The 11,599-nt window shown below is 37.6% G+C and overlaps 2 protein-coding genes across 3 annotated transcripts; both read right to left on the bottom strand.

The window, feature by feature from the left end:
* Window positions 1–385: 385 nt before the first annotated feature.
* On the bottom strand, window positions 386–637 carry LOC148586736 (carbon-carbon lyase). The gene has a single exon (XM_088514934.1). The coding sequence runs from the start codon at window positions 628–630 to the stop codon at window positions 391–393; it is 240 nt and encodes a 79-aa protein (XP_088371060.1). The 5' UTR covers window positions 631–637; the 3' UTR covers window positions 386–390.
* Window positions 638–6,378: 5,741 nt separating this feature from the next.
* LOC132174641 (uncharacterized) lies at window positions 6,379–11,571 on the bottom strand. 2 transcript variants are annotated; one of them, XM_059586272.2, is made up of 8 exons: window positions 11,279–11,571; window positions 9,778–10,029; window positions 9,194–9,340; window positions 8,921–9,019; window positions 8,495–8,686; window positions 8,179–8,298; window positions 7,641–7,712; window positions 6,379–6,907 (listed from the first exon to the last, which is right to left on the bottom strand). In XM_059586272.2, exons 2-8 carry the CDS (start codon window positions 9,991–9,993, stop codon window positions 6,683–6,685), a joined length of 1,071 nt encoding a protein of 356 aa, XP_059442255.2. In that variant the 5' UTR covers window positions 9,994–10,029; window positions 11,279–11,571; the 3' UTR covers window positions 6,379–6,682. The 2 variants fall into 2 exon arrangements, with proteins under 2 accessions (XP_059442255.2, XP_059442256.2); XM_059586273.2 differs by having other exon boundaries at window positions 9,778–9,996.
* Window positions 11,572–11,599: the final 28 nt, after the last annotated feature.

Raw genomic sequence — 11,599 nt, 5'->3', positions numbered from 1 at the left:
ATGCTTAAAAAAATACATAATATTTTTAGAGATTAGTTTGAAAAAGATTCTTCCAACTTAGTTTAGTTTGATGAAAAATAGTGAATGTGTTTGTTTTCTTCCTCTACCATTGCTTTAATGGTACTAAATACTTCCTCTATTTTTTTAACGACCTGTTGATGGGCCAAATGATAAAGTTGGGAATCCGACGTCGTTGAACACTAAGAGACAATAAAACTCAACTCAAAACGAGATAATATCACAATTTATCAAATAACGACAACATCATTTTCAAATAGAAATACATTCCCTTAATGTTATCTCCTTACTACTGAGGATGAGATATTTATTCCGTTCAATACAAACAGAGATTATTCTAAAATTTCCTTCCAAACAGACCGTTATTTCTCATTATTTGCCCTTCGTCAAACCCATCTTGAACCTCTTCACATCCTCTACGGCCGCGCTCCTGAACAGCATTACATCCACGCTACCAGCCACCATGTGATATCCACGTTTACTCAGATCATCGGACCGATCGAACGGCGACGCAATCCCGGCCCAGTAGGCCCCACCACTCAGCACGGCCTTCTCGGCGACCCTCATCGTCTCCCTCACATTGTTGTTCCCCATGTCTCCCACGTACCCCATGCGGAAACTCAGATCGCGCGGCCCCATTTAAATGGGGTCCACCCCATCAACGGCCGCAATCTCTTCCACGTTCTTGACCCCCTCCTCGGACTCCACCTGGCACATGATAAATAACTTCTTTGCGTAATTGCCTAAATATCCTTTGTTGGCCTATCCTTTGTTGGCCTAAATATCCTTTGTTGATACCGTAACTCGAGTCCCTCACGGCCGTGTGGGCGGAGCCGCGGACCCCTTTGGGAGGGTAGCGACAGTACGAGACAGCCTGCTTGGCGGCCTCTGGGGTTTGGATCATGGGGAACATGATCCCCTGTGGGCCAAGATCCAGGGCCTTCTTTGCCCAAGTGGGGCAGTTCTCAGGCAGCCGGAGGATCGCAGGGGTACGCGTGGCAGCGAGGGCGTGCAGGCAGGAGAGCGCGTTGGAGACGCCGCCGGGGCCATGCTCCATGTCGATGACGACGAAGTCGTAGCCGGCGAGGCCGGCGATCTCGGCCAATGTGGGAGAGAAACTGAGGAGAACGAAGCCGTAGAGGGTATCGCCATTGTGGAGACGGGATTTGAGGGTTTTGGGGGTGGAGATTGTGGAAACATCTGAGAGTGTGCTCATGCCCATTGTGGGTTTTGGGATTTGAAGGCGGTGGTGGTGAAACTGAAAGTGAAGGACTTTTTTCTGAGGATTGAGAGAACGGAGATGTAGGCTGTAGCTAGATATAAAAGGACTTCAAAAGTATGTTTGAGTAGAATAGAGTCAGTAGAATAGTATCTTTTAGAACGGAGGTAATTGTTCTTAAAGGCATTGAAAGCAGAGGGGGTGTTGATCCGATCTTTGCTGGATTTGCTCAGCTGAGCTCCAAGTCTAATTTAATTAATACTTTATTTTACAGAGATTAAATTAGACTTGGTTGTGTTTTTCTTTTATTCTTCACGTGGAGTTGGTCTAATTTAGAGTAGAGATTATATTCGATCTCCCTTAATTGCATGGAATAAACAATTCATTCCGCCAAAGACATTACTCGTGTACTTTCTTTCAAACAAGGCCTTCAAAACCGGAAAGACGTAACGGGTAATCAGTTATCTCAAATCAAAGATAAATACTTTGTAGAAGATCTCAAAGTGAGAGAATGAAGCAACAGGTGAGAGTAGCCATGGTCCATGGACCAGGGGTCTTTTGTTTGGTACTTCGAAATCACCGAGAATGTTGATCAGTATTTGTAGTGGAGCTTGGCCTTCTCTAAACTAGCGTTCAGTATTTGCAGCGTTAATTACAAACATATATAGATATAAGAAGTTGTAAAAAGGAATTATTTTGTTTAGTATTTGATTATGAATCAACCAATTTTGACCCATGCATTGCATGCATTTGAATCTAGCTTAACATTATCCCAAGTGGCCGGGGCAGTTCTCAGGCAGCCGGAGGGCAGCGAGGGCATGAAGGCAGGAGAGCTCGTTGGAGACGCCGCGAGTGCCATGCTCCATGTCGACGACGTCGTAGTTGTAGCCGGCAAGGTCGGCGATCTCGGCCAATGTGGGAGAGAAGCTGAGGAAAAAGAAGCCGTAGAGGGTATCACCATTGTGGAGACGGGATTTGAGGGTTTTCGGGGTGGAGATTGTGGAGGCATCTTAGAGTGTGCTCATGCTCATGGAGTTTTGGGATTTGAAGGCGGTAGTGGTGAAAGTGAATGACTTTTTTCCTGAGGATTGAGAGAACGGAGATGTAGTGAGATGTAAGAGGAGGCATTGTTTGGAACTTCAAAAGTATGTTTCAGTACTTGTGGTAAAATAATTTCTAGGGTTAAATCTCGACTAGCCACCTACTTTTTACACTTGGCATGACTGTCAAAATGCGCCACATCAACAAGTATAGTATAAAAGAGCGGCGTAAAAGCTCTCTTTTTTACAGCTTCAATAAGCATTTGACAGCCCGGGTCATTTATGACCCATTGCCTACTATTTGTGTGTATTTTCTGCACTGTAATTTTCGTTTTGGATGTATTGTTGGGGTGTCCACCCCTTATTTGGTGCTTTAATTCTTGTACCCGCTCCTTATTTGCTTAAAAAAAATAAAATAAAATAAAAAAAATAAGCATTTGACAAGTCAATTAAAACTCCAAATACAATAAAAATAAAAGCACGGATCAATAATCAATCAACCAAACAAAATCCGACTAGAACCCAACCTTAGCAATGTTAAAGAAGAAGAAGAGTTTTAATCCAAGACAAACTTAACAGTACCCTGTTGAATCTAGCTTAACATTACCTGATTGATATAATAAACTGATTCAGGCAATACAAGTTGAATTGAACATTATTATGCTCTCATGATATAAAGTTAGCCAATACAACAATAGTACGTGATTATTTAAGTTCTATGTTTCCTAGTATATCTTAATTTTATTCTTCTTCATCTCTTTCCTCCACTAGCTGTCCACCAATAAACCCAGCTTAAACCTCTTCACATCCTCCATCATCAGGCCCAGCTTAAACCTCTTCGCATCCACGTGAATATTCACGTCTCCTTGAAAAGCCCCCCAACGACCACGTGAATATTCACGTCTCCTCAGATCACTGTACCTCACAAGATTTAAATTCTCTATAAACTGTCCCCGGCCGCAACAGATCAAGCAAAACTACCTTCAAATGTTTCAACTCTTCTACATTCTCCAATCCTCCCCAAATCAAAGGTTTTAAGCCAATCTGTGGAGCTAGCTAGTTGCCAATCTGTGGAGCTAGTTTCTTATCTTTTTGAATTACTCCCGGCTTGAAATTTTCAACCCCGACCTCCACAAGATCATAGATGTGGTGGTCATAACCTCTCCTTATAACAATATTTGAGTGAGAACCAAACACGAAAATATTACAATCGGTTCTATTTAAAAACAACTCCAAAGAGGTCTCACCGCCGTTCTCAAAGGGTTTGTTATTTCCCTGTGCCTAAACTTGACGTAACGAGAATAGAATTTAAATTATGAGATAACCTAGATTTTGAGGAAACTTAAAATATTTTTCAAATAACTAATGGATAATAATTGAAACTAGATAAGTCTCCTTAAGCAATTAAACTACTATTACTCTAAGATATTTATTAAACTAATCTACTTAGGATAAAGTAAAAACAAGATAACTTCAAATACTTCAAGAACTCTTACAGTAACTTTGAAGAATTTGAGCCTAATTAGTAGTTTAGCACAAAGGCCCAACTCTTGGTTGGTTGGTTGAAGTATTCATACTGGATTCAGATGAGCTTTTGCTGTATTACACAAAAAGATAAACAAAATAATTAAAAAACGAAAAGAAAATAAACTTTAATTACTAATTAGCAAGAAATCAGACGGTGGAGTCGGTGAAGTGATGGTGTTCTTCCTTGTTGGGTGGATCAATGAATAAGAATTAAAATTAAAGAAACAAGAAACTGAGATTAATCAATCAGAACCATTGAATCAATTAGATCGAAAGAATGAACAAGAATTAAAATTTCAAAACTTTAGTATTTTCCCTATCACTATATCACGCATCGGCCATACAACCAATACATTGACATGGCCGGACGGCCGGCGCAATTCAAATCTAAAGGCTAAGAAGAATATACGATGGTCTCCAAACAGTACTTGAGCCCATCCAACTCCTCATCGCCTTCTACGGCTGTTGCTTCTTGCTCGCGTTGTCTGTAGCTCTCTTGACAACCCCATCATCAAGCTGCGACTTCACGCTGCTACTAGCAGCAGCAGCACCAGCAGTACGGCCCTTGGGTGCAGAAGGGAAGAAGGATTCCCTCAGGGCTTGACCCAGAATCTCCGCAAACAAGAAGTCGAAGGCACTGAAAAGGGAATTCATGGTGGTGGCTTTGTAAGAGGATTGGAGGATTTATATCTATGACTATAAGGAAGAAAATTAATCTGTAATTGTGTGATGATTGCTTATGAGGGAGTTGGGTTTATATAGGAGGGGTTTTAGGATTCCTTTCTTTGTTGGGTTTGTAATTCTAGGAAGCGTTGGTAGCGGAAAAAGCGTACGTGGAAGTTCTCAGATTTTCCATTCAAACTGGAAGCTTCAGAGGCGTGCAAAGCTAGGAGGAGATGCTAAGTGATTATTTAAAAAAATAAAAAAATAAAAAATGTAATTTTTTTAAACAAAACAAACGTGTTTTTAACAAACTGCTCCCTCTCTCTCTCTCTCTCTCATTTATAAAATAGTATTTATTCTCATATTCTCAATATTGTCAATTAAGTGATAGTTTAATGGGTAATTTTATCCAAATTTTTATTATTGTTTCAAAGGTAAGGAAGAAAGAAAAAAAGTAGCTTCCTGAATACTGGCTACCAAATTTAATCATTTCTTTAGCTTTAATTGATTACACTAAATGCTGCGTTTAGAGTGGAATTGTTTCATTTTTGTTTGAGTAAAGTCCACTTAACCCCCTTAAACTATCACCCTAATGACAATTTATCCTCCAAACTATCAATTGCAACAATTTACCCTCTAAACTACCAAAACAATGACAATGTACTCCTACTTTAACAAAATAACGAAATTACCCTTATTAAAATAAAAACAAAAATACTAAAATTTATTTATTTTTCAAAATTTTAAGGGTTTTTTTTTAAAAAAAATTTTATTGTAAATTATATATGAGTAATTTCGTCACTTTGTTAATATTGGGGATACATTGTCATTGTTTTTGTAGTTTTGAGAGTAAATTATCGCAATTGATAATTTGGGGAATAAATTGTCATTAGAATAGTAATTTAAGGGAATAAGTGGACTTTACCCTTTTTGTTTAATAATGTGGGACAGGAAGTTTGATATTTATGTCATAATGGATATTTTAATAAGAAAATCTTTTGAGTATGAAAAAAAAAAAAAAATTAAAAAAAAAATACTACAAAGGACACGAAACCCAATTGCTAATTATTTGCAGTTCAAAATCTGTAGAAGAATCCCACAATTTGATCTTCTCACCAAACCTATTGAAAATAAAATCTCCTTTAAATTTTCGTTATCACAAAATCAGAAAGAATCATGGATTTACTCCAACACACCGTGATTTGAATATTCCCACAAATGAAAAAGTCATTGAAAATTTAAATTATTTTCAAAGGAAAAAAAAAAAAAAAAAAAAAAAAAACAGTGTTATTCAATATTTACTAACATTAACCCGAGATTTGTAATTTTTGTTTAAAAGTCACGGTGAACTGTGAACACATCACTCCCACAACTTCTTAAGGTAGGCTTGGAGAGGCCCGAAGGCGCGATCAACCATTGACGGTGGTCACATCCGCCATTAAGAAGATTACTTTTAATAGTCGTAGTACCCCTGCCTCAGTTTGCAAAGGTATTGTTGAAAAGATGGCAGTACATTTTGCATTTCTATTTCAACAGTAAGCTAATAAAACAAAAATTATTCCAATTTTTCCTTTCTAAATTCTTTTTTACTCATTTGCTCCAGTACTTCTCATCAGCATCCTTACCATCCTTGGCATCAGCATCATCACTCATCATAGCCCTCCATTAAACCCATCTTAAACCTCTTCACATCCTCAACGGCAACAGCCCCAGACACCAATGTGATACCAGCTCCAATTGCTTAGGGGTTGGTGAACGAAATCTTATCTCCTTTTAGAATTTATTTGGAAAGTATTTGTAAAATTGTATGTTAATTATTTTAAGAGAAGTGTGTTTTTCAAAACTGTTAGCAAATGATGCCGTTTGATGGACGGCTCTGATGATGCTGATAATGAGCACCGGAGTGAATCAAAGTATGAAACCTCATTTTACTACCGTTCTCGTTTTACAGTCAACAGTAAAAAAGAGTTAAAAGAAGAATGACAGAAAATAATACATGATGAAGAAAATTCTGTGAGACGAGTTGATCACAATGACCAAGAAAATCACAGATATGTCTATAAATAGTCTTGTATGGGGGACTGCAATCTAAACAAGATCTGAAAAGTTCACTTGGGGCTATAAAATTTTGTGCCCAAGGCACATAAAAAGGAAAGAGTCATAAGTAAAATTGGTATATCATGCTAAAATGCTGATGCAATTTGTTCTTCTTTGGTTAGAGCTTAAAAGCGGCTTTTGCCATGGCCAGAGCACCCTCATAGCTTTGATTTCCACCAATAAACCCACTCATGTGGACAAAAACACAACCAGGAATACCTGCCTCCCTCGAGAGTTCTTCATCTCTAAGACCTCGCCATTGAGCAGGGAGAGGCTTTCTGCTCTCAAACCTATCAGGGGCTATTGCCACCGCCTGCACTCTCCAGGATTTGCTCCTGTCATCCTGGACATTGTGTTGCAATAGGTATATTCAGAACTCTTGAAAAAATATATGCCATATGGAGATATATGGGAAAACTTATATAAAACGAGATTGGTAAACAACACGACAGAAGTTGAAAAAAAAAAAACAAAGGGTTGGAGACAATAATCTGATGTCCTTGTGATATAAAGTAATTAATTTAAGTAGAACAACGGGAGACAAACATACAGACCAAGTTGATGATAGTTAACAAAATATCATTGCCTCTCTCTCTCTCACTCCCCTTCATCATTGCACAACTGAGAATTAACTCCATATTAAACAGGGTATGCTTAGAACTTATCATAGCAACCTTTCATTTAAAGCTAATTGCATTTATTTCTTATCGCATAGGACCAAAGAATCAGGAGATTCGGCAAAAGTTGTCCTCTGGACCGAAAAATGCTGGAAACACCTTTCTAAGCTTTTTGGCTGAGATCAAGAAAAGTGTAGAAAAGCGCTAGAACACTAACAAGCAAACAAATCCCCCAAACTCTATTCACATGCATATATTCTCATGATAGATAATTTATTTCCTTTGGAAACATAAAAGAGTTCCTCTCTCTCTTTTCAAAGCTTGAAGCTCCAAACTTTACAGGAGAAAAAAAATGATACGAAAAATTATCATGCTACCTGATCTACTTGGGCAAAATACATCCCATCCATCTGAAGGACCCAAAAAAGGATAAAAATTGGAGAAGATATATATAACTACCTGATAAAGAACATATTTGATGGGAGGGTCAATCTTCATCTCCTCCTCAAGCTCAAATAAGTGAAGCTTCCACTGTAGGGCGAAAAATCACATTAACACTTCTGAAACATCAAGTATATCATTGATAGACATTACAGTTTGCCATAATAGTAGTTGATATCCTAAGCAGCATCCTTTTAATCAAGAAAATCACATAACATTTTCTGAATGAGAACAAAATTGATGTAGATATGGTTACCACAATATAGAAGCTGATATCCTAAACAACATGCTTTCATTCAAGAAAAATCAAAAGCAATTCAATTGCACTGGTTGTTAAATTTCTCTACCATTACCAGATAAAAAAACTATGACACGAAATACAAAGAATTATAGAAATTCAAACCTATACTAGAGAAGAAAAAGACATAATTGGAGTATTAGGCAGATCAAAGGGATGAACATCCGACAAATATCAATGAATATGGATTTGAAGTGGCTTTAGACTAACGGCATTCCATACCATAGGCCAAGAGGGAGATAAGTATTGCCAACTTACAGGACAGAATGTAGTTAAAACCATAATTTCTCCACTAGGATCAACATCCCGTCTTGCTGCAAGACACTCCATTACAATTGACCGTGCAGGTAACCACGATTTTGCATGAAACCGAACACTCTGAAAGTTGAAAAAGGTTGTTATATTGTATGCATAAACGCACGAGCAAAATAATAATAATAATAACAACAACAACAATTATGAACCCTTTAAATCCCAATACCCTTGCAGGTGGCTGGCAAAGTAAATGTGTTAATGAAAAAAAAAATACAAAAAACAAATTCATAAACATCCATCAACTATGAGAAATCCTCACATCTAAAAACTCACTGCCAGCCAGAGCCATCGCCCGTTGAAAGGCCTCATTCTCTTTCTCAGGTGATTGATCAGGTTCTATCCAATCCAAATTTAATCTTCCAACTCTTGAAGACAAGTGCGTATTATTCACATATCTCGGAGGCTTGTCTGTATCATACTGATTTATCCCATTGTCGACAGCATCAATTGCCTGCAAGCATAAATAAAAAATTTACCGAAATCTCATTAACCACCAGTTAGGACCTACAAGAATTCAACATAATTGAAGCCATCTTTAGTGATATTTCCAAAAATATTAGGCTATTTTAGAAGTCATTCAAAGCATCTTTATCTAAAAGACCGAGGAAGTAACAAAAAACTATATTGGAAATAACCTTATCTCATAAATGCACAGAAATACCACCAATGTGTAAGAAATTAGTACCTCCATGAAGCTCTTGTATACAGCCAAAAATAAGCGATGCACATCCGGGTGCTCCTCATCAACTCGAAGCTCCTTAGCTATTATCTCCTTTCCAAAATGCTAAATACCAACAACAAAAAACGCTCAAAAAAAAATACCAACAACAAAAAATAAACGTAAAATTCAAAAAATGCGACCAAATCATTAGTCAAATAACACTAAACCAAGCTGTGTTAGATGCATTCATTTACCACAAGTAAACCATCCATATGCACTATTGAACAGAGAGATTACCTTGTAGACAAGACCAGCACTACTGAGCTTAGTGGAGAAGCAGTGCCCAAAAACCTCTTCAAACCCTTTCTGGTGATGATCATACCGGTCCCGAGTTGGATCGTACACGCCCCCAACATCAAGAACAGCATCGAGACCCTCCAACACCTGCAAACCTCAAAACCATTTTTTTAAAATAAAAATCACATTCTCGTAGAACACTCAAACAAAACCTCCATTTCAGTCCCTAAGAGACAGACTTAACTACAAAAACTTCTATCTCTACATAAACCAATTCAACCCAACAATTCCACATAAATCTTCGAACAAAATAATGCTCCATTTAGTTACTGACTAAGAACCCACTAAGCTAATGAATTTTATGAAAATCCCAGAACAGCAGGTTTGACAAACACCCCTTTATATCATAATTACTTATCCCAAAAAAAAAACAAACACCCTTTTGCCAAAAGACTCCCAACTTCTTTTTTATAAGTAATGTTTTACCCCCAAAAAAGAAAGACTCCAACTTTTTCTTTCAATTCGCTTTTCTTTTCCCACCGTTTTCTCGGAAGCCAAACAGGAAAACGTTTCGAGAAACGAACCTGGGAGTCGCGGGTGCGAACAATCTCAGCGTTTGAAAACTTATCGGTGAGGCGAATCATGAAGCAGCCGAGGGCCTCGTCGCAGTGGAAGCTCCCGTTGTGGGTGCCCACGCGCTTCAAGGGTTTCAGGGGAGCGTTGGTGGCCATGAGAGGACGAGTGAGTTGCTTGTGGAAGGTGAAAAGCCTCTGGTTAAACCCTCGGGTTAGCGCAAGCATGCCCTAAAGCATCTCCAGCAGCATTAGGTATTTTACCTAGTGAAAAAAGTACAACTCTTTATTTTAGCAATTGCTTTTTAACTACACACTCCAACAGATTTTCTATTCTATTCTCTACTTGCTTTAAAATATTATTTCTCATTATTTTTTTATTATATTATTGCCAACACTTAATTAAAGGGAAAAACAAACACATAAATAGAAATCATTCATAAAAAAAAATAAATAAATAAAATAAAAACATATGAGGAACATTCATCTCACATACAAGTACTAATTCTTAAAATTAATAACAAAAATAAATATATGCAATATAACTAATAATTCTAAAGATTGGCCATGCAATTGCCACAAGTGTTCCACCAGGTCGGATTGCAGCTGAGAATGAATTTGACGGTCTCTACTGCTCAAATGCCTTTGAATAAACTCAACAAATCTAGGGGTATGGTCGTGAGAAACTTGTACAAGAGTTTCATTGGCTTGTTCATATTCAAAGCCAAAAGCATCATCAAATATAAGTTGAATATCTTCTTCAATGCTAAAGTTCCCACGTCGTGGTTTCTTAACATTGGATCCAATCTCAACTTCTGGTTCATACATTTGAACATTTGGACATGGAGATCCCATCGGTTCATTATAATTCTGATTTAAAAGGTCGATGAAAGATGTATTTCCTTGCTCTTGAGAATCCATTTCAACAAAACTGAAGAAGAAAAAAAAGATAAGAACCAACCCAGCCTCTTCAATAAAGCTTTGCTTGGTAGGTGCTGCCTATTCACTATCAAGAAATATGGATGAAATTTAGGCATATTAAGATTCAATTGATTTAAAAAGACAGAATAGTGGGCATGCTAATTATACCATCTTTTACTGATGGACTCAATTATCCAAACATAAATAATTTAACAGAATCAATCTGCTCTTTTCCAATTTTAACCATTATTTCAATCAATATTCATATTCTTTCTTCATCAATGTCTTTAAAAAAGGTTCGTGACAAAGATAAAGCAAGGAAGAAATCAAGAAGAATTCAAGATTCTTTCAATCAATATTCTTTCTTTATCAATGTCTTTCTTCATCCACGATTCTACAAGATGTATTTCAAGAAGGGAGCAGAGGAGTGTGACCAAACAAATCAAGAAGAATGATTCAAGAAATAGATCCGGTTGAAGATACGCACCGTTCGTTCGATGAAATTCATCAATCAAGCAAAATGAGGTTGAGCAGTATTACATTCCAAGGTAATCGAAAGGGAAAAAACAGAGAGAGAGAGAAAAAAGCTTACCTCTGTAGGTGGCTGGGCTGTCCTGCAACGGCGAAAATGGAGAGAGAGAGCAGGAGAAGAACGGTCGTGGTTCGTCGAAAACCAAGGGTGAATGACGGTTAGTCGGCAGCAGGCGTGCGGTGGTCGGAGATAGAATTTTTAACAGAGAAGAGAGGGTTAGGGTCTGCTGAAACTCGTTCGGGAAGAGGAAGAGAAGAAATAAATGTTTCAGAGGAAGAAGAAATGGGTTTAAGGGAAAAGGAGTAGAATACCCAAAACAATAAAACCCCCAACTTTTTTCTCAAAATTTTAAGCATTATTTTTAGTGAAATAATGACTTTA

The sequence above is a fragment of the Corylus avellana genome, chromosome 3 (assembly GCF_965113065.1).
Source record: "Corylus avellana chromosome 3, dhCorAvel1.hap1.2, whole genome shotgun sequence".
In the NCBI taxonomy this organism is placed as follows: domain Eukaryota; kingdom Viridiplantae; phylum Streptophyta; class Magnoliopsida; order Fagales; family Betulaceae; genus Corylus; species Corylus avellana.
The sequence above is the reverse complement of the archived record's forward strand: the minus strand, read 5'-3'. Positions and strand labels throughout refer to the sequence as shown.